At 33.7% G+C, this 24,217-nt stretch overlaps 1 protein-coding gene across 6 annotated transcripts in view; it reads right to left on the bottom strand.

Annotated features, from left to right (window-relative positions):
* The window catches only part of CFAP20DC (CFAP20 domain containing), a 70,207-nt gene that overhangs the window by 34,916 nt on the left and 11,074 nt on the right, over positions 1-24,217 (bottom strand). For all 6 annotated transcript variants that reach the window (XM_040568958.1, XM_040568960.1, XM_040568957.1 and 3 more), the window contains 8 exons: positions 17,335-17,449; positions 15,061-15,217; positions 12,238-12,402; positions 9,635-9,771; positions 8,120-8,333; positions 7,412-7,558; positions 3,423-3,754; positions 1,314-1,727 (listed from right to left, as the gene is read on the bottom strand). In XM_040568958.1, the coding sequence (XP_040424892.1) occupies positions 1,314-1,727; positions 3,423-3,754; positions 7,412-7,558; positions 8,120-8,333; positions 9,635-9,771; positions 12,238-12,402; positions 15,061-15,217; positions 17,335-17,449 (1,681 nt within the window). The remainder of the gene's footprint in view (positions 1-1,313; positions 1,728-3,422; positions 3,755-7,411; positions 7,559-8,119; positions 8,334-9,634; positions 9,772-12,237; positions 12,403-15,060; positions 15,218-17,334; positions 17,450-24,217) is intronic.

The raw sequence follows: 24,217 nt of genomic DNA on the forward strand, positions 1-24,217 counted from the left end.
AAAAATGAGTATTCATTATTTCTTATAACAAACAGAAGAATGACAAAGCACCTAGAATGCAATGGTGCATTAAAAACAAATAAAAGGAGATAGTTATTTTACCCCACAAATAGCAGTTAAATTCTGAATTCATTGTCCCAAGACAAAGGCCACATGGGCATAGAATGAAACTATACAAGTGCGTGGAAAAAAAAATTCCAGCCCCAGTTATTTATCACAAATACAACACCTTTTGCTCAATAAATTGCTAAGCTATGAAGGCTAGCAGGAAGCCTGCAGGGCATGCTGGTGAGGTATTGCTGGATGCTTCATCTGTCCTTACATTTTTCCCTAGGCATCTATGATTGACCACTGCTGGACAGAAGTTGTTAGCTGTATAAGTCTTTAGTCTCATAAAGTATCAGGTGATATCTGAAAAAAAATAGATCTCTGAAGTCAGAAGAACAAACTTGGCCTGTTCCATTCTCAGGTGCCCAGGAATAAATCTAATCAAGTCATAACACATTTAGAAAAGAGGTCACATGTTAAAAGATATAGATCTGCAGTAATTCTAAGCCTAAAAGAATTCTGTCCAAAAATGGAACGGTAACATATTTGTTCATTTGCAATTTACAGAATACACTTGATTCTTAAGCTCCAATTCCTCATTCAAAGCACAATTCAAAGCACATCATTTAATATAAGCTGAGAAGACAAGAATTAACTATTAGGAAGTATGTAAGAACATAATTAGCTTCAGACAAATTTGTTCTTAAAATTACTGTATGTTTCTGTAAGGAGAATCCAGGATGAAAATCTGGGGATAAAACAACACTTTTGTGAACGTAACAATTCCTTTAGTAGTGTGGCAATTTAGCCTACAACACAGCCTCACTGCTAGCCCTCAATTACATAATTCATCTTTTCTCAGGACTGTTACAGAGAGACTATTAAGTATCTAGAGTAATGCTCTTTCTATGGTCATTCATTAATAAAAAAATTGAAAGTCTGTCCATTTTCCTTTGTAGCTTTTCTGACCAAAACTACTCATGTATTTCTAACTCACATATTTCCAAAATCCTAGTTGCTCAGTTACACCTATTTCTATCTATGAACCTCTATGATTTCTGTTTTATTTGGAGTACCATTTTATGCACAACAAAAAAAATACAAAATCAACTTTCAACAGACTCAGCTTGGTAAACACTGTTATGATGAACACAGAATATATCTAGATGAAAGATACACTATTTTTCACTTCATGTAAATGGGTACATCTCATAAAGCTTCTCTATACAATGCAACAACTTAATTTCAAAGTAAAAACTACTTACACAAGTCTGTGTTGTCAGACATGAATTTTCTCTTGAGATTTTCTTGAGGGACTTCTTACTAATTGATGGTTTTATTTGACCAGAAACTCCTTCAGGTCTTTCAGTTTTTTCAGATGCATTTGGAATGATGTTAAAGAATTCAGATTTACTTCCAGTTGGAGAAAGAGAAAGGGTAGGCTTTAAGCTTCTCTGAGAGATAACAGAATCTGTTTTTCTCACAGTGGAACTCTGTGGTTTTGACAAGATGGTTTCCTCGAGGTTTTGTTTGCTGTGTTCCTTATTCTTCCAGTATTCATTTCTCCATGGCATCCTCTTTAATGAGTTCTCTTCAAAAATTGCTGAATCAGATGTTCCTTGCCTGCTGACACTGATCTCTAGGTTCTCAGTACCCTGGATAAATTTATTGTTGTCATCCTAAATTCAGAAAACAAAGATGGATTTCCTCTCATCATCACACAACACTGTTTTCCATAAAACATTTGACCTTAAGTTTTCAAAATGGCTCCTTAATTTCTACTGCTTAATTTTAAATTTGCAGATTCTGAGAACTGTCTGCTCTTCTGAACTGCTATTCTGAGTATCCCATAAACATATTTTTACATCTTAACTAATGAACCAAAGCGGAAGAAGATGGAGACAGGATTACACTTCTCAAAACATCAGCCCAGATTTAGAATGCTGGTAACCATATATATGTAGCCATATAAATGTAGGTTCTAGAATAATTTGATAAATATTAAATCATGAAATTGTGCCAAAAACGTCAAAAAAGTTTGCTTGATTAACTATAGCACAGCATATGTGTAGTGAAGGTGAGAATGATTTCACTGAGGAATTAGCACTTCTGCTGATGTACTATACAGCTAGAAAGAACATACAGATGGGCAGTTGGACAATAATTTCTAGATACATAAAATTGATTGCTCTTGCTGGGGTGTAATTTTAAGAAGATAATTCTAATGACTTGAGGGCCGCTATGAGGAGCAGATGAGATATAGTCCCTTTGTACACTGGGCTTTAATACAGAGGTATCAGAGTGAAATTACCTATCAGACTTTTTAAGAGTATGTTATCTTACTTAATCTTACTCCTTTACTCTTTGAATTACATAAGGATAGAAAGTTTCTTCACTGAAGGCCTCACTTTTGGCTTCACAGTCAAAACAGCATATTTGATAGCGTTCTGACATGTGGGCACACCAGCCACAGTCACACGACTCCTGTGGCCAGAAAGAGTTCTTGGTTTTGCTCTGGGTTCGGCAGAATCTACAAATGCTGACATGGCAAGTTTCACTACAAAAAGTCTCTGACAGGAATTTGGGCTGAAAGCATGGACATGTATTTAATTACAAAATAAGCCACTTGACAGTGAATGATTCCACAGAAAGAAGCAAGGTTTATCCTTTACTGATTATTTGACTCTTACAATTGAATAACAGTAATTAACTATTTCAGTGACTAATTGGTAAATGCTAAAGGGACTTTACAAATACTTGTGGTTTTCAGTTTGCAAGGTGAAACATTAAAAATATTAAAAAATATTTCCTTTCTTTCACTACTAATCTTATTGCTGAAAAATTTCCACATTGCAAAAGAATTAAAGCTGGCAATGCTCACATAGCTCAAATAGGATATAAAGAAGAAATACCAATCATCAAGTGACTTTAAACAGATGAAATTTCTTAATTTACTTTTGACAATGTAGGTGAGCAAAACAGCCCCTGCTTACAGTTCTAAAAGGCACAGTGAAGCCTTATTTACTGCACACTCATTCAACCATAACAGACATATGTCTTGCTGAAATCTACAATGCAGGCTTTCCTTAAATCTTTTCTGTTGTAAGGATGCTCAAAGCATACTTACATGTATCTACTGACATAGGGGCTGACAGAGAGTTAGGTTTCTTTTGTCCACTTGTTACAGAGGGAATACCTTCATTTTCACCCCTGTACTCCGTCAGACACAGCAACCTGACAGAGACAAATCTACTGGTAGGTATATAGGGAAAAGATGATTAATCCTCCCTGTCTACAGTGAAGACAGAATCTCATCCTAGGAGTTTTAGGATGAAGACTACTTTATCAAGAATTACATGTGCAAAGTGGCTTACCTCTTCACTGCTGTCAATTCCTTGAAAGTTATCTGCAACCTGGATTTCCCCATGTACTTGGTTACTGTCTTGCCTCAAATCCAAAGGGAAAATGCAATGTTCTGGTGACCTATTTGGAGATTTCCCATGAGGAGCTGACCGAGGTCTTGATGAAAATGTGAAAATCTCTTTATGATTCACATGGTGATCACCTGTTTCATTGCTATGATGTTCAGCAGAGGCATTCTGTGGTGAGGTTAAACTATGGCAGGCTGAATCTTGAGTAGTTACAAACTGTCCACTCTTATCCAACTGAACACTCTCCTTGAAACTTTCTGGAAACACCCATTCATCTGAAATGTAAAATTTTTACTGCAATGTAAAACATATAAATTGTATTTTTATACTGATCACATTTTTTTTCCCTCTGGAAGCTGTACAGAAAATAATTTTTTTTACACAAATATTCTGATTATCAAATTCATACATTTGGAAGAGTGATGAGGATGCAGTGAAAGAGATCAGTCTGCTTTCTAAGAGAGGCAAGGTCGATCAAAATGTTTCCTGATCATAGCTTAAAAAAGCTGCAGGCTAAGATATGTGACATGCAAACCTGCAATTTCCAAATCTAAAACTACTTAGCTGTGAAGACTTGAAACTGTACAACTGAGTTACATTCTAGGAAAACATAATTGTATTAAATCTGGCAATTGATCTTCCATAGGCATTTTTTTTGTGGCTTCCATAGGCATTTTTTTTGTGGCATTTCCCCCCCCCCCCCCAAAATCACAAATACTTGGTGGAAAGTTCACAATATTACAGTCTGCTGCTTCTTTATTGTTGAAATTCTACACTTTCTTTTATGTTTAGTACCTATGGTTTAAATCTCAATTTCAAACTATAGTTCTGATGAAAAATAGCATGACATGAAAAACGTATGAAGATATCTGTTTCACTAAGTTTCCCTGAATGCAGGCTGTACTAATCTACCAATTTTAAAACAAACAATAAACTACAGAAATGGATTTAAAGATTGAGTGCACCAGATAAACATGAAAAGACCATTTTTATATTCTCATTGTTAAATTATATTTTACTGTTTGGAATGATAGTATAGAAAAAAATGTCAATTTGATTGATTAAAACCAATCTCAAATAGCATCTGAGAAAAGGAGAATTGCTAAAGGATGCAATACTCCCTTATCTTCATTAAAGGTAGTGTGGTGTGGATTATTCACTAATCTGGAAACTTTCTGGCTCCATAAAACAAGGTTACCACCAACCATATTAAAAAAGCCTCAATAAAAAATACTAAAAATGTAATAATAAAGTAGCAGTGCAATAATAAAATGCTTGCTGTCACAGAACGGAGTAAATTTACTATGGCATTCAATTCTTTCTTAGTTTTGTTAGAAATATTTACCACTCCGGGCACATGAAGCAGCTTTGGGAAAAAAAAAGTTTCTGAACTACCATAAATGAAGGCAAACAGAAGAGAAGAATGAGAATGCCAGCAGAAACAGCTGTCTTACTCTGTTGCTCTGGTTCTTCTGGTTTACTGAAAGTTGCTAGTGAAACTACTGAACTACAGTTAACATCCTAAACAGCAGTTTGTACTAGGAACTAGCTGGAAAGAAGGGACTTAACACGTCTTGTACATTCACAGCTTGCACCTACTTGTTCCAGAGGACACTATTTTTCAGTCTCTACATGAAGACAATCTATAGTCAGAAGCCTCGAGGCTCTTAATGTAATCTCTTTTTATATTAGATAGTCCTGCTAGTTTAAAGTAACCTAGTATACCATTGCCAATTATACATAGAAAGGTGTATTTAGTAAATATACAGACATCTCATTTATTTTTAAGCTGTAAGAGGCTGAAAGAGACTGTAAGAATTGCAAGATGAACATGTAAGTAATGCAATTTATTTCACAAATATTTTGGACTTTTTTTTTGATGTCAAGAAATGAGTGACACTATTCAAAGCTTTTAAGAACTACCCTTTGTTTCTGTAAACCCAACGACCTTTTGTTTTGATCAATAACTACAAGTTTTTCAAAGGAGCATACAACAGCAGAATTCTCCTCTCTTTGATCACTCAAGATTGTGTCACTCATCTTACATTAGGCAGGTAATTGCAATTACATCTAAGAGGTCATATGCAAATAAAACTGAAACCATAAGAGAAAACATTAAGTCTGCAAGTCTTTCAAATGACGTTTTACACTAGCTATGGAGTTCAGCAACTTCTGTAACCTGTAATCAGTGTAGCATTTTGTTAATAGTCTACAAGTGAAAGATATGGAGTGTTTTGGACCAAACCAAATCCTATTATCTCACAGCCACAAAATATACTGGAATTTCTTTTTAACTCAGCATTTCCATGTCAATTGTAATGAACAATTTAGAGTATCTTCTTAGCAAAATATGTAAATTACTATGTAATCACAATATTGCAGCAAACAAGATAAATGCAAGAATGATCACCTAAACATCTCATCAGTTCTTCTACACAGTCAGACTTATGGTAAAGCTTCCAATTGCAGCCTAACATTTTAATGAAGGTTTCAACATTGCATAAATAAGATTGGCAAACTATAAACAATACTCCCTCATTTTATTTTTTCCCTTGCTTAAAAATAATTTACCTTTCTAAAGGTACTGTGCTGTGCACCTGCTACAGAAGTTACATTGATTTGAGCTCAGTGATAAATCTAGAAGGTATTATAAATAGCAGTGAACAACCTCTAAAGTAATAAGAAAATCACTTATGAAAGCTCCCCTCCACCCATGAAACTTAAATTAATATTTGCTCAAGCTAATGGCACAACAATTACTGTGCTGTCCCAAGATGACGATGGCTGCACAGGGCTCAAGAATACTAAATTCCTGCTTATAAGAAAAGAGTAGTGTATGACAGATTCTTGTTGATACAACTTGTTTCAACTACAATATAAAAGGGGAGCCAGAAAATATTTAAGTTTTGCACTTGCTTAGGAAAGTGGTTTTGTGCCAACAACTTGTCATAGGTGTGTACATTAATACATTGTCAGAAGTATCAGGATGATGCTTTTGGCAGAGTCACTGCCACCGAACCACGCCTGTGGGACAAGATCAAGTTTTTGGAGTTTCCTGACTAGAACATCAGTCCTGAGGTTTATGGCTTACAATTCTGACAATGTGCATAAACAGCTGCTATGAGAGAAGTCATCACAGAAAATACTTTTTCTTTGCTTTTATTAGAAAGGTACTTAAAATGTGAATTCAAATGTCAAATGGTTGGTAAGAAGGAGTAGGAGTTCTCTCATCTGGTAACATCAGTGTATTTTATGCATATGTTGCATGGTGTAATTTTATTTAAAATTACTATGTTCCTCATTTTTTGTTTGATGTTTCTTCTTTTGAATTTCCCCCCCTTCCCTCTGAACTTTTCCACAAAGTATGCTTATCATTCTTTGACATCAATTTTTTTCCGCTGCCATCTTTGGAGGAAGTTCATAACAGAGCATAGGAGACTTTCCTTGATGAACAGGTTGCCTATGGGAAGTTCTTCAAAACATATTAATCCAGAAATAATTAATAAGAAAAAAATACAGAAAATTCACCACTGAACTTCAAAAACAACAAAAAAACCCTGATATTACATGGATATCATAATAGATACCCTGAATACTTACCTCTTCTCATACATTCGATGTTTGGAATCTTTAGTGTTAAATTTAATAGTGATTTAAAGTATAAATTATTTTTCGTTCTTTCCCTTTACTCATGAGAGCATGGAGTTTTTTCTTTTTTATTCATTCACTGCTCTGGTACTTTGCTTAATCCTACAAATCTTTATCAATGCTCAAAAGCAATTCTGTTGCAGGGTGTTTGATTTCCATAATCCCTGCAGCACATACATTTATATTTTATGTGAACTGCTTCTGAGTCCTTTGAAATTTATAACAAACAGTCCCCTACCCCACACAGAACTGAGATGTAAAATAACATAAAATTAGCACCATACCACTGGCTATCTCCCATGTGTTTTGGGCTGCATTTTTTATACATAATCTTCCATGATTGTTCTTGTCTGGTGATAGATCTTGTGGTGAGGGGAGCTGAAAATCTGCTCTTCCATTCTCAGACATTTTCTGAGTCTGAATCGCAGAGTCTGAAATGTAATCCAGACACTTATTAAATACCTGTGAACACTCATATTGTATGTTTTTCTTACAAGAGGCATGGAAGAACAGCATACAGAGAATTGTTCTGGTATACAAATGTCTTCCAGAAAGCATGGGAATCTTGTGGGGCAGCAGGAATAATGACAGATATAAGAAAGTCAAAATTTAACACTGACTATGTACAGAAGGAAGACATACTATAGAAATTATAAAAAAAAAAAAAAAAGGCCTGCAAAACCTGCAAAGTAATCAAAACAAAATATATACATATCATGAGGGTAAGAGGAATATGTTTATACTCCGTAGCTACTGCAAGCAGGTGGTGGTCCCTGGCTCAAATACTTAAAATACCTACAGAGAGAATGAGCATTTTTTTCATGCTCATGCAGGAGAACAAGCCATTATTTAACATAAATGTCTTCAGTAATTAACAAGGTAGATAAAGGATGAGAAAAACTGAGAATTACATTTTACATTCTAAGTCAGAATCATGAAAGAATTTTGGCAGTTTGTGAACTCTTTATATATGCTTCACTTTGCGCTCTTACCATTTTGATGTACATCTTCAGCTGTTCGGTGAGTATTTCTTTTGCCTCCTTGATCTAAAGAATCATTGCATGGTGAGAATGACAGCTCCAATCTCTCGATGTCTTGTAGGGATTCAGTTCTTTTTCCTGAACTTTGAAGTCGGGATTCAGTTCCTTTTCCTGAACTTTGAAGTCGGCATGATCTATTACTTTTGCTACCTACAGTCCTTGTTACCTTGAAAGATAATATTTTTCTTAATGAAAGATAAAGATATAACTCTTTCAAACTACTCCGAGCTAAACACAGATTTTGAACTAAGTTTATTTTGGAATAAATGTTCCCCATTTTTTTTAAATCATCTTTTAAGGAAACTTTATGGTAGGTACAGTTTTGTGTGGTATCTTCAATCTTTACAGTCAACAAACAGGCAGATTTCTTGTTTCCACTGAATGAAAGGAAAACAAAGCAAAGCAAAGTAAGGAAAAAAAATCAAACTTTACTATCTGGATAAAAAGACAGTGAGACTTATGGCTATTCTAGACCTCAGAAGAAGCCCTTTCTTCTTTGGAGAAAGGAATCTTGCTTTCCATCTTAGATTTCAGTTGAATTCCTATAGAATAGTCTACTTCTTTATTTCGTTGGATCTCCTCTTGACCATGTTAAATTGGGAATGTTACTCCTCACCAGATTCCCAACACCTGAATATTGCTTGTTAGCAGAGTGAGACCAGTTATGTTTCCCCCGGCATGGTTTGTATCACATAGGCTACTGTATAGCTGACCATCATCTAGCATACCAAGATAAGGTTTCTGTTCTGCATCATAGCTTATATTAGAAGAAAAAAATATTTATACATACACATGCACAAATGTTAGCAGTCTAGAACCAAAAAAAAAAAAAATCAACCGAAAACCAACCAAACCACCGAACAAACAGAAAAATAATAATGATGGGAAAACACAGGATAATTTCAGTAGTAAGAGGCCTCCGTAGGCTACCACTCAAAAGAGTGCTAATGATGAAATTAGATCAGGTTGTGCTCCAGTTGTGTTGCTAGCTTTGAAAGTTTTGAAATTCCACAGACTTCCTAGTATCCTGTCCTAGTACTTAACAAATTTTATTTTTCCGTATTTGCAGTCAAAGCTTCTCTGTTGCAATTTGGGCCGGCTGCCCTTTCACTATAGAAGTCTTAGAAGTATCTGGCCCTGTCTTCTCCATAACCTTGCAGTAGATGGTTGAGAACAACTAGAGAAACTAGACTCTCCCTTAGCTTGCTCTTCTGTAGGCTGCACAAACCCAGCTCCTTCAGCTTCTCTTCCCATGCCACATGCTGTAGCCACTCAAGCATTTTATTTGCCCTCCACTGGATTTTAGAGTGCCTCTCTTGTATTCAAAGCCCACAAATGAACACAGTACTCTAGATGCAGCTTCCTATCAGTTCTGAAATAAACTTTTAGTATGACTCTCCCGTTTGTTTGCCAATCTCTTTCTTTGTAGAAAAGGCAGTGGTTTCATCATAATTTAAGCCTTCTTACCTCTCCAGATACCCTTGTACTGACTCTTCTGTTTGAAGATGGAGGTGGTCCAAGGATCTTTGATCCAAATGCAATATGTGATATGTCTTGCGTTTTATTGCTGCGTATATTGCCTTTTCCCCTATTAATCAAGCATCCTAAGTAAAGAAAAATAGTAGTTTCAAAAATATATTATGGTACTTACAAAGAATAAACATTAATACCTTTAAAAATCGACTGAAATGAAAGAATTATGAACACTACACATACACAAAAATTATGTTCCTTTATAGCACAATCCCTAGAAATATGTAGTCAAAGTTCACTATCTTTTCACTCAAAGCAAACACACATTTTATAAAAGTGTATCAATATACAGGCAAGAAAATGTTGGTCTATTATATAGACATATTTCTAATCTCCTTGCTTTAAAGATTTATTTAAAAAGGGGCTATTTATAAACTTTTTTTTTTTTGGCATGATTTCTGCAGAACTTTAATGAAAATCTAACTTGTGACAGGAAGAAAAAACAGCTCTAATTAATAAATAACAAAACAAAAAATAATAAATAAGAAATAGAACTGAGGTAGTACTCTCAATGTATCACACACAGCTCACATAGGACACAAGAAATATTTCCATGCAGTTTGCTTTTTGAAATTAATGAATCTATTGCATTGCCAGGGCTGAACCCTAATATTGCAAAAGTGCACTAGTCCTGTTAAAATGTTCTAGCACTTTCATGGCATTTTTTACTGTTTAAAATCTAGATATACTTCTAAATATACTTCTGTAATTATTTTCAAACAGAAAATACCAAATGGTCTGCCACACAAAGTAATCATGAAATGCAGGTGAATGTTTTGAGTAAAATTTAAAAGGTATGGACAGTAAAATAGTTATGTATTAAGGTAATTTTATCACCAGGGTGCCAGAACTGCATGTAATATTTTTTTTTTCCTTTTCTTCTTGATTCTTCATGATTGTCAGTGAATTCTCCTTTTCAGAGCTAATAAAAAATAACGGTACCTTCACATTAATTTATAATTAGAATTTATAATGTATGCAGTTTTTTTTTCTTGCTATAACTTGAGCGTTAAATTGCTATCACTTTTGAGAAGTGGATAGAAAAAAAGTAGGAACAACATTTTGTACATTGTCTTAAGCATTTTTCATAGAATTGTTTAGTCTTCATTTAAGATAAGCTTTATTTCCATTGTCATCAAGGAAATGAAAAAAAGATCATGCATTAGCAACCAAATATTGTAATTTACTGTACTAATAAGCACAAAAGAAGGCACTTTCTTCCATTAGCTTTTTCCTTTGTTCCTGATGTGACATTTGGTTCCTCCTAACAGCTGCCATTTCACAAGATTAGATGACCCAACATCAATTTCTTTAATTTGCTGACTACCTTGGGATGTTATTAGCTCCAATTATAAAAGCTGATTTGCATGAAAATCTCTGTTTATGAACACATTAATTGACTGCAATTAATTACCTACATCAACACATAACAGTGTGTTGATGGCATAATGAAATAATATGTGTAATTAAAAGTGGATGAGACTAAAAATAATTTGGGCTTTTGATTATCAAATAAATGAGAAGTTTAGTGGCTAAAAAGAACATTTGCCAATTGAAGTGTATTTAAACATACCAAAGCTTCCATTATCAAGAAGGCCTGACTTCGGAACTTTAAAATGCATGTCTGGAAGAACATATACTATGTTCATAACATGAGATTAAAAATAAAGGTTAAACTTTAAGCTGAAAACACTTCATTTTCACGCAGGCCAGGGATGTTATGGTTAATTATGTTACTATATTTCTATATAAGGGATATGTATCTTTGTAGTCTGGATGGCAAAACTTGAGGTTTAACTAAGAGACTTGTTTCAAACAAACTTTTTTTTTTTAAATATATCACTCACACTATTGTACTCATTTAAGTTTTATAGTCCCTCTTGTTTTGACAACCTAGCCAAAAATGTATGATTTTTGAATGCTGTCACCAAGTGGCTGAATTCCAGTTTCTTTTGCTATTTAAAAAGCAAACTTGTAATTAAACTTCATAACACAATTTTGGCATGACTACTTGTAGGGCAATAACACTTTAAAATATTATTTGCCCTTTAGTATCACAATAATGGTACTTGCATATAAAAAAAAGTTGAATCTAATTTAAATAAGTAAATACATCAATGGTCTTACTCGAAGCAAAAATCTAAAACCCTTCCTATTCATTTCAGAATAGTGGAGAATATTCTTGGTCATATTCTTAGATGAGTTTTGTTACTGTAAACAAACAAGTATTAACGTACTTTTCAAAGAAGTGTAAAAACTGAACAGCCTCACTTTAATGTACATTTGAAAGACATACCTCATAATTATTGTTATTATAAATCCCACACTTGAATAAGAATTGTTCAGGTTGCACACACATCTCTGAAACTATAGAATAAACATGTGTCTGTGTGCTCATGCTATTACAGTTGTACAAGGGTTGCGATGTATTTTAAGACATTGGAAAATTTTAACATGCACTTTTGCAGAAAAAAATCTGTTATTTGTATGTTATTTGTATTTGATCATATTCACAGCATTTTAGTACATTAGAATACCTGTTTCTTGCATTGTTACTGGATAACTCCTGCATTTTATTTCTGGCTTGTGAATTTTAGCCAAGTTCAGCAATTGTGTAACTTGTGGCACATCTGTATTTAGCTGGCAGGTTCGAGGAATAACTTCTATGGTCTCATACGGTGTAAATGGAACAAAGCACATACCTAGAATCAAAAAACGTGGGCTTTACTTCATTCACAGATCACTCAGTGGAATTAAATTGGATTTACACTATTAGTTTAGTAGATTACAAATATTGTAACAATTTAATAGATGACAGTAATTTGAAAACTTTGCTATAATTGTTAATTTTAAGACAATAAATGTTAATTTTTAAGATTATTTTTTGTTTTTTTTGATCAAAAATTCTGAATAAATTTAAACTAAAAAATTACATACTAATGTATGGAATAGTCAAAGTAAAACAAATTATTTGATTTGGCAAGTGAACAAGTGAAACATAAGCATAAAATACATTTAGCTAATATTTTATTACAATTACACTTTAATTCTAATACTGCTATACTGATTTTCAGACATAGTGATCATCTGAAAATGGCACTGGTATCAGTGGGATGGAAGTGGTAAATAGCAAAGTCCCACATATGCAAATAAAGATTTTGACAAATTTTAATTCCAAACTTTGGATACTATTACACTTCTTTTACACTAAACCAAAAAGCTGTTGACCTATCTGTTCTTGTGACAGCAGGCACTAGTACAACATGATCTGATTGTCTCTGCTTTCCCTTTGATAACCGATATAAACTGAGTTTATGAAAGTTATTTTCTATGAAGAAATGATTTCAGAGTCAGAACCCTTCCTGAAGTCCTGAGGTAAATTCTTACCAATTTTTAGAAGACTAGACTATAGTGAGCTAATGAGTATTAGCCTATTTTCCTCAGATAAGAAGAGGAATATATAAACCCAAAGCTAAACATGAATAATGGATCAAGAATTAGGAACCTAACAAAAATTCAGTTGTCTCATGCCGTATTTCAGCAGTGGACACATTTATTTAAACAAGATAAATGCTAGCTACTTGTTTTTCACCAAACCTGTATATTATTTATTTACCACAGTAAGACAATACTTCATTAGAAAAAACAACAACACATAATGTAACCTTAGGATTATATGGAAACTGGCAACTATGTATATATCAAGTGCATACGCCTCAATATCACAGGGCAAAGGTAATTCTTTCCTGTTCCATCTCAATCATCTGATTTAGAAATAATTTCCTAGTATACGTGGTTTTTCCTTTCCATTTGCTATTATTTTAAGAATACAAAACAGTGTCTATAACCTACTACAAAAGAATAATGCATTACACTTTGAAATCACTACTCCCACCGAGGAGGTTTAAGCAAAGAACTTGACCCTCATTAAAAGTTACGATGTCACCGCACTAAATGGAGCTGAACTGATCAAGTCCCAGTCATCTGAGAGGAAAAAAGGTTTATCAAATCATGATTGTTAACTGAAAATTAATTAATAACAAAAAATGTCTATTGTTTTTCTGTAATTGGGTATGAAGTATACAGCTATTTTAATGCAGCCAAAACCTTGAGCTGTAACCTAATTTTAAAACTTGCCTAGATAAGGAAATTCATAATAACACAGAAAATACTAATGCCCACCAGCTGTGTAATAATCATAGAATTGATAATCCAGTAATTAAAAGTGCAGTACTTTACCATGCCTACAGTTCATTAAAGCTGTCTACTCATTATGTTAACTACATTTTTGAATTTTGGAACTCATTTAGACCATTTATGTGCATTTTAAAAACTGTTTAGAATGGAAGAGAGAAAATAATGCATTGATGGAAATGAATTAAATTAAAGCCAGTGATGTCTCTAACTGCACATTCCACTGAGAATTTACTGGATTCTCTCTGTAGTCACTTAGTGAATTAATATTTTTTTTCCAAGCTCACCAGAGGAATCACAATGATTACTCTCCCATATTGGTTTAGGTTTTCCAAATGGAAGATAAATGTTGTTACACTTATAATACTGATACCCATCTGCTAAACATACCTCCTTCAGAAAACAGAACTCTTTTTTTCTGGTGTGTCCTTTGAAAGCCACAAAATGAAAACCTGAATGAAATTGAAGCTGAATTTGACCTAGGCTTCTTCTAAATAAGAAAGTGTCAGTTGTGCTTTTTCAATTCCTCCTCTATTACTGTAAATACCAGTGAGGAATGAAGTTCTCTCCCTTGGAAAATAATGATTCGGGATTTTGATCCTGGTTTGGTGACGGGTAGGCTTTGACCAATATCCTGCTCTATTATAATCTCTAATTTTTCAGTCCACCATCAAAATTACTTTCCTGATAAAAAAGGACACCATAGGATAAATGGACTAGAGATCACAGAGAGGTATTTATGATAGCTTCATACAATACTGTTTTGTTAAAGTTTTGTTTTGGATTATTTAGAAAGAAATCCTCCATCTGCTCCTAAACTCCAAAACAAAGAAAATAAGTACCAGTCAAATGCTCTCTCTTTTCAGATACCCTCTTCTTGGCCAAAGCCTTCTATCAGTGTAAGATACCATCATTAAAACAAGTTGTCTACTTGATAAATCTTACCAGAATTTCTTCAATAAAATACTTTTAATGTATTCCATGCTTAAGCAGATGAGTACACATTTATTTGTCACCTGAAATCCAACAGATTTAATATGCTGCACTGTCACTTTAATTTTCACAAAGTCGTGTAATCTTTTGAACTGCAAATCTGATGACCAAGAAGTTTTTGATTTTATAATATGAACAGTTATGATTAAGTCTACAAAGTAATTATAACACACCATCTTCCTCGGCTGTATCTTGAGGCTTGGATTTTAAAGTGAAGATCTTTCTCAGCTTACAGTTAGCTGAAATAATAATTCCATCCAAAGACTGGAAGACAGCTCCTCTGAATATTTCACTGGTGAATGCTACCAAGTCAATACACATATTGCACCACTAGAAAAAAGAAACAATATTCTTTAATAAAACCCAAACACTAATCATTGCAGAAGAGTAATTGTGTATAGTTATCAATAAATGAAGCGTCTGCAGAGTATTAGATTTCACAGGCTGTGATCCATAATGCATAACATTTTGATATTAAAAAAGGTATTTCTGTATTTGCTTTTATGACAATTATTTATATGAACAAATCACTACATATGACCTACTGACTGCCAGTCCAAGTGAGCTCAGTTCCCTAGCATATCCACAATATGTTTTGCAGCTATTTCAAAGTAAGCAACTTGTAAGAAAATGTATTTATTGAAGGTTTTCTGGAAAAAAAAATACTCAACATTACTTTGTAAGTTACTTATGTACTTAAATGCCTAAATGCTCCAAAGGTTATACTTGTACTTGGAGATTTTTTTATTTTATTTTTTTTGAGATTCATAAAAAATGACCTCTCCCAAGCTTGTGTCCCTTATACACTCGGGCAAATTTCCAGTATGGACAAGACCCCAGTGTACCATAAGATCTTAAAATTACTTCTTATTTATAATAAATGTTACCCACTCCTTTAAGACATTTCAGGAAGACAAACTAAATAATGACAACTAACTAGGTTGCTGACAATCCCACTTAAACATATATTTTAATTCTCATCAGATAATTGTTCTGTTTGTTTCAGGAAACACTGTTAGAACACTAACATCAGTGTTTTACACTCTCCTGCACTATTCCAGTAGCTCTTAAAATTTTCTTTTTTTTCCATCCGAACATTGCATATTGCTGTTTTTTATAATACAGAACAAACAGCTAATCAGCTAAGGTATAAAATAAGTTAAACTATCATAGCCTTGTAAAAGACCTACTTAGTCACTGAAAGTACTATACCCCCTCCTTTAAGTAAAAGTTGTAAACTAAAAATGGAGATTACCACTTAAAAGAAGATAGATTATTTTGTATCCATATACTCTAAGAAATACAAACCTACTCTTTAAGAGTTAGGGCCTTTTAAGGGTAAAGGGTTAAGATTATTAAAATATTTTGTCATTATAACTGATCAGAGAGCATTTAGCTCTCTGACAAATCTTTGATTATTTAAATTAAAATGCATAACTGAAGTTCATATTCTGATTGAATTTAATTTAATAGACATTAATGCATACTTTAATCTTGAAACATTTCTGCTAGCCTGAGACCAAGAGCAACTAACTGAAATCATACTGAAGAAGAATACTTTCATTTCAGTGGATGCTGAAATAATGGCAACTTCATGGGTATGATCTGATGCATATTAATTTTTTTTTTTAATCAGATCTTTCCAGAAAGTAGAAAACTCCTGAAATCTAAAATTATCATGGCAGCCTTCAGCTAAACTACCTTAAAATAAGTCATAACTTCAGAGGCTTCTGTAAAATATTCTCTCCCACGTCTAGCCTCAAATCCACAACCCTTTAATGTAGTAATTGTTATCTAGTTGAAATCTAACTATTCACATCTTCAAAGTACTTTCTAAAGCAGCATTTGAGATTTGAGTCTTTAGAAGGTTATATGGTAACCTCTCAGGTTTTCTGTCTTGACAGGTATTATCATATGCTGGGGCTGGGTATGGGAGAGAAGAACGCGGGGGAGAACGTGACAGCCATAGTTTTATTTTCTTCAGTTTGAAATATACAGTGTTTTATATATTCTAGAATCTGGAGAATCCTGAAGCACATGAAAGTAGCCATCAGCTACAGTTGAAAGCTGCAGCTCCAGCAAATGTTATAAAAGGTCACTACAGGAGAAGGTACATGTGAACAGGAGCACTAAAGAGAAGAATTAGGGACATAGAGAACTTGTACACAGGCTGAATAGACAGTAAAAGTGACAGATAAACACATCATAATCAGTATTAATCATGGAAAATGGGAACGAATTCTTCACGGTAGAAGAAGGGTGGAAGAGTAGAAGTATGAAGTGGTTCTGATACCATCCAGTAGATGGGACATAGACTTATTGTGAATTGACAGGAACCGCATTCTAAAACAAACAGTAATTTCAGCAGATCTGTAGACATAAATGAAATACTTTTGCTAAAAAAGTCTGCTCAACCACAGTTCAAGGAATGTTCCCAAAGTACCTACTATTTTGCGCTTGATCATATGTAGAGGAATTTTTGCATGCAGAGGGGTTACAGACAACTCCTTGTGGACCGTTGATAAATACAATCTTCTTTTAATATTTCCTAAATCAGTTATCCTGCAAAATAAAAGCAGGAGAGAACAGAATGGATCTTTGTCAATTCAATAATCTAGTATCTTTGACAATCACAAAAAAACCCCGTTATTCATATGCAGAACCTTTATGTCAGTGATAGCAATAGAGAATTTAAGAATTACTTCTTTTACAAGATGAGTAATGAGATTTCTTTCTCAAATTCAACCTTGGTGGCTATATTCCTGCATATATCAAATCACTTTACATGCTAATTTTATTTCAACAGTCTACACTCTTTCCTAGATTTCCATAGCCCTTCAGACTATGAAAGAATTCTATTTGTTTGAAGTGAGAACCCAGTACCCTTTAATAATCACACTTGTTTCTGCCCCTTACGCTTGTGTTATCTTGGGACACACTGTCACCTGCTAACTAGAAAAACATTATTTGCTTTCTTTGCCTAAAAATGCCTCTGTCATTTTATACAGACTCTTTGTTGGCTTAAAAATAAGACATTGTCTGATCGTTTCACTTTCTGAGCACATACCTTCAAATGGGAAACATAATACAGAAGTTTATTGCTCACTATTCAGGTCATCTCACAGTGACACCAAGGACACTGAATTCGAACATTTCTAATAGATTTAGACCACAGCTGTGATCACAAAGATTAGGTTTGCTTTAAACTGATACAGAGACTGCTTATGCTCTGCTTTCTTCAAGTTTTGTGAGCAGCAAAATGTTGATATTGCCCAGCAATACCACCCTGTGATACTGGAGAACAGACTTTAAAGGGTGCAATCTCTGTGGGGAAACGATGATTAATTTACCTATTATTTTTGAACAAGCCCATTTTTAACAGATGGGTATTTCTCTATAATTAGCAGTCCCTCTGACAAGAGGACAAATAATTACAATAAACAACTTTCTGTCACTTCTCATTTCTTAAAAAAAGTAATTACTCAAAAATAATTATGATTTAAATGCTGAGTTCTACTTTAAAATTGTGAGACTACCTTGTAGGCTACACATTTTTTAAATGAAAACACTTTTTAATTAGCAAGGCCTACCTGTAGCTGAACTAATGAAATGCTGTCACCCAAAATTTGGTGATAAACATCCTGAAATGTTCTTAGGATTCCTTGAGTCAATTTAGAAAGGCATTAACTCTGGAGCAAGTTACACATTTCATCTATTTTTGTGAATTCAAGATTTCAACCCAGGACAGCATTCAGTTCAAAAACCACTGCAAGTATGTGAAAATTAAAGGGCTCTACTAGTAAGGCTGATAAAAACAGGTTGTTTCCCCAAGTTGTTATGAGCATCAGGCAAAGCAAACGAAGTTCATAGGCCTTACAGATCTTGCTGCTTCTTTGCTCTCCCTTGCTGATCTTTGCCGCCTGATCTTTAACCTATCCATCCTCATAACATTGGTGGGCAAATCACAATGGAGTGGAAGAGTCTACTAGCAGTTTCTTTTGAGAGACTAGCAGTTCCTCAAATAAATTACATGCACCTCAAAGGCAGGAATTTCACTTCTGTGCCAGGGTAAAGCATTACATCCTCAGCACTGCTATTGAGAGTAGAATTCAGTATCAGCTGCACATATATTTACGAATGGATGAATAATACTATCAAACCCCTGAAAAGTGCTTTCACCATAGGACCTTAAAGTGTCTTACAATGATAGCATTCTGGGCTTGATTTTGCTTTTGAAGAAATTGGGGTAAAATGTGAAATAATTCACCTAATATCATCAGCCAGTTGGCCACATAGCTAAACCTGTGCCCCAGGTCCAGGCTCAGTTCCATCCATCATATTTCATATGATATATGAAATTCTCATATACCCATTGATGAAAAACCCACGGCTGCATTTTTTCAGGAACTCTCTACTCTGCTGTAAATCTTGCTGTTCAGAAGTGCTATGAAACTAAGGCACCAAAGAATTTTAAAGAACTGAAGTAGTGGTTGTTTGAAACTCCCCTACATGTCCTGGTTATGTGTATAGCTGAGCAAGTATGCGGAGGAACCAGGTAGTTGCAGTAACCTGTGTGCTGAAAAACAGACAAAAATACTATTATGGCTGAAACTCAGTGCTATTCTCAATGGAGAATGTTGCTTTAAATGATGTCATGACAAAACAGTAGGACCCTGAACTTAAACCATGCATATCTCCAAATAACTGGCAATAAAATTTTAATTTCACTTTATAACATTAGTTCAAGAAATATGTTGAAATGACATAGTTTATTTTTGTATGAATATTTTTATCTTTCTCCCTCCTGAAAAATATTAACTGTAATAAAAAGGACATTACTAAATGTACAGCTCATTTGCATTCTGAAGTGCAATACAAGACAGTCATTTAGATAAAAATATACACATTTATATCAGAAATATATGTCTAAAATAAAATGCTTTTTTGTGATGGCATGTATGCTATAAAGAAGAAGCAAACCCTAGATATATAGTTATAATCACACCTAAAGAAGTTTAAAACTTAATTCAGCAGATAAATTTAGAATAAAAATATTTATATTCTACAGTATAAATGAGGTAAACATTTGAAGAAGGGGCAAAATCAGAGAAAGAAGACGGTCTTAAAATTCTATAAAATAATTTATGTCCTTGTAGAAGAAAGAGAATTATTCAGGAATTGGTGAAACTTTGACTCTTCAGTTACATTGTTTCTTGGAAAATAAAGTGAAATAAATGTCTGATGAAACTCTTATCTGAAATAATTCAGACAATGGGAGTTAGAACTTTAGAACTCTCACTTGCAAAATGATTCAAGAGTACTTGTGTTGAAACTCAACCTTTTTTTTCTGTTATCGAAAAGCATCACCTATGTTAAACCTAAAAAGAAGAAACATCTGTACTACAGTTCTTGATTTTCAAAGATGTATTTAAAAAAATCTATATAAGAGTTAATGTATTTTTATTACATCTATGTTTGAGTATTTATATCTAAGGGTCAGACATGTGATAGAAAAGTAATGAGAACATGTTGAGAAAAATGAGGTAGTCAACAGGAAAATCAACCTCATTTATTATAATATTCCTGTGATCAGCAGGTGCATAACTCTCCCAGCTATGGCCATTAACTGCATTCATTTCACACTTAACATCTACATTTGCAAAACATTTGAAAGTAAAATTACCTTCCAACTCAATTTTCAATTTTATTTTATATAGTCTACTTTGATTGACTGTTCTCCTCACAATGGTAACTATAGTGAGATTGCAAGTAAATAGTAGCAACTACCCAAGAGTATAGATAAACTCATCTTCTCCGATTACCTATTCACTTTGCTGTATGTATAATAATTTATAACCATTTGTTAATGTTCAATTCAAGGCTTAAAATGAACTTGAAAAAATGACGTTGGACTGTTGAAAGGATGCTTCATTTATCAAGGCTCACTTGTTCTTAAAATGAAAGTGTTTTTCTCCTTATAAATGACTTAACCTGGAAGTTTACCAAACATGAAAGTAGATATTTCATTAATGTTGCTATGCAAAGAGCAACTGTCATACAATTTATTATTAATGGAAATTTCTATATATCCTGGTTGAAATCCAGGCAGAATCCTCCGGTAAAGTTTAACTATTAGTATGTTAGCATATTAGGTCTTAGTTATCATAGGGCCTTTTTCTCCATAAATGCTATGTGATTCACAAATGTCGGATAGTACCATCATCAGCCCCACTTTAAAGATAGAAAAAGAAAGGGATAGTAATGGTTAAGTGATTTGCCATGGTCAGATTCTTAAATTTGCTTTTTTTCAGGAATAGTCTGTATTTCATTCATGTTGTATTTTATTCGCTACTTGTAAATTGGTCTTGTAGGAGATATTATCTTATTGAACTGTCTGTCTGATCTTCTGAAATCCAGAGCACTGTATTCTGCCCTCATTAAAACAGACTTAGTTATGTTGATAATCAATCAAATCTCTACAAAACAAAAGATCGAGATTTATACGTCACATAGGCCTAGGGAACAAGATGCAAAGAACCATCTTTCTTTTTATATACTGGAATTTTCTATGTTGATAATCTTTTTCTGGAGACAATTAAGGAAAAAAACTAACAACAACAACAAAAACCCACACAAGTCCCCTTAAACAGTATCCATAAAAAGGCAGTACTACAGGTGGCCGGTTCAGAAAGAGAGTCATGAAATCTGATTGCTAGAATAGAAAAGCTTTCCAAATGTTAGCAATTATGAAGAAATTGTGATTCCTGAGCTCTCTCTGCAAGATATTGACATATTTGCAATCAATTCTCTAACTGAATGATCTGATATTTTCAATGATCAAGAATAATTTGTTGTAAAAGCTTCATTACACATAGAACTTCACAAATTTCCCCAATCTCCCCCCCCAAAAAAAACACTGTGGAAATGGTCACTGATATTTTCTTACATGTTCTGGAATCTTCTATAAATATTTTAACATCTTGGTTTTGATACCTGCTCATTCATTTGGCTCTTTCTCTCATTTTCAAGTATTTAGTAAATTCTTTTTTATGGCATGGTGGTATGTTCCTCTGAAGCATAGCCAGCTGTGTCAAATGATTTAGAAAACTGTAATTCTAGAAAATAGGTTTTGATTTGTTCAGTATAGACAAAGTACTCTAATGAGTATTAATATGTGGAAAGTTTAGTGCATATATCTTTTCCAGAATCAAATTATCCTTATAATGCAGTTATTTATGCCTGTAACTAATTCCGTTGTGTATTTTCTTTAGTTTATTGACTGTTACTCTTTTCACTTTATTTTTCGTTCCGTGAATTTATCTACTCAAGAGAGACAATCAGTCTTTTCATGTTTACAAAGACAAAGAAAAGGTTATGTTCACACCTGCTATATATAGACCTCTTAAGTACAGACATATTTCTCACATTTAAACCTTTTATTCTAATTACTGAATTATGTGAATTGCTAAGAATTTTGCCTTTAAAATGACAACTAAGTTTTCTTGCTAACACTGGTTCCTACATTTACCTTACTTGACATATGAACATCCTGAACAACAAACCCTACCAACCAAACATACATGATTCAATTTACTCCATGTTATTTAAAGTGATGCACCAGCTAAAATACACATAATCAATATTTTTCTTTACTTTATAAAGTCTTAGAGCACAGCTATTTATTCTGTAATATCACCAGGACATCAACTATTCAGAACCCCAGAGTTTATGTATTAGTCAAAATCAGATATCACGCTAGTCTTCTCTGCTTTAATTCTGCCAGGATATGATGGCTTTTTATTTTTTTTTAATTCTTGTAAGTTACTATAAAAATACTATCATCAAAATAACCGAAGATGATAACACTCAACTTTTTAGCCACCTGGGCCTCCAGGTATGAGTAATTTCATCAGTGTTTCAGGATGTGTATTCAGCACCACCATCCTCATTTCTTTCTTTCCAACCTTAGAAAACGTGTACATTTACAAACAGATTTTGAACCTACAGTTTTTAATATTTTTTTTGTTATAAAAACATGAGAAACTTATTCTGATTTCTCCCCTTCAATAACTGAAGAAACAAGAAATTACCCACTTGAGAATATTCTTGTTCTGCAGCTGCAAAATACCTGACAATACTCTAGAAAAAGGCTCAAAACCTTCAACAATGAAAAAAGTCTTTCTCCGTGCCTCATGTTTTATACTGATTATTTGAATGAACAATGGAACTATTGATATAAGAAGACTTAGAATAGGTTTACAGCTGCAGAAGCACTGAAAGTCATCAAATGTGAGAAATTAGACATATCTGCAGAATAAAGCTAACAGATTTATCCTGACCAGGGGGAGGAAAAATACCTATCTTCTTACAGAGCAAATGCCAATGTAACTAGTGACTTATTTTTAAACCAGGCCTGTGAATTTTGTTTTCAATTCTATACTAATTTCATGAATCCTTTTTTATATCTGACAAGTAGGACAAATTTATAACCACTCCAATTTTCAGTGTTTTGGATGTTTAAAAGTATCATTCAACAATGAGTTAGTTAACTCTCTGTAGTGTACTTTCAAAATAACTTGATAAATATTACTCCCACAACTTGTATGAAAGAACTTGGGGGAAGAAAAAAGGCAGATCGAATTCCAAGGACATATACAAGGCTGCACGGCATTCCAGTACATAACCAGAAACAGAACTCTAACTCTTGTTCGTGCCTCAGATAACTCTACTTTTCTCTGTTGGGACGGGGGAAATCTATGGTACAATTTAAAGGTTTGTTTTCTCACATCAACAACTCTACTTGTTTGCTGTAAAACTTATTATACGACTTACTAATTTCCCACGATACCTAACATCTAATAAAAACACATCAGAAATAAAGTATGACAAATGACTGGCATTACAGTATTTTAAGAAGAATGAATGTATGTGTGCTTGACAAGATGCCACGCAGAAGTGCTAGCACCTGCACACGTCCATATATTGGGAACTAAACCAAGAATGCGAACACAAGCCAGATGCTGTTTTCTTTTAGGCACAAATATTTTCCAAACATTGAGCTACTTTTGCTTTTTCAGAAAGGTAGCAAAATCCATAATACTGAGGATTTAACAACCAGCTACTACATTTACAACAGATGGCTATATCCAGTATTACTAACAGCTTTGCTATTATTTGCTTCAAAAAGGCTGCATAAATTACATGCTCCCTACCTTATTTCAGATTTTATTATGCTTCACCAAATTCTTCATCCACAAATTATTTTACACATTTGTTAGGCAGATCAATACATTGATTGTTAATGTGGTGATACACATCTATTCATGCCCT

This window comes from Cygnus olor, chromosome 10 (genome assembly GCF_009769625.2).
Source record: "Cygnus olor isolate bCygOlo1 chromosome 10, bCygOlo1.pri.v2, whole genome shotgun sequence".
In the NCBI taxonomy this organism is placed as follows: domain Eukaryota; kingdom Metazoa; phylum Chordata; class Aves; order Anseriformes; family Anatidae; genus Cygnus; species Cygnus olor.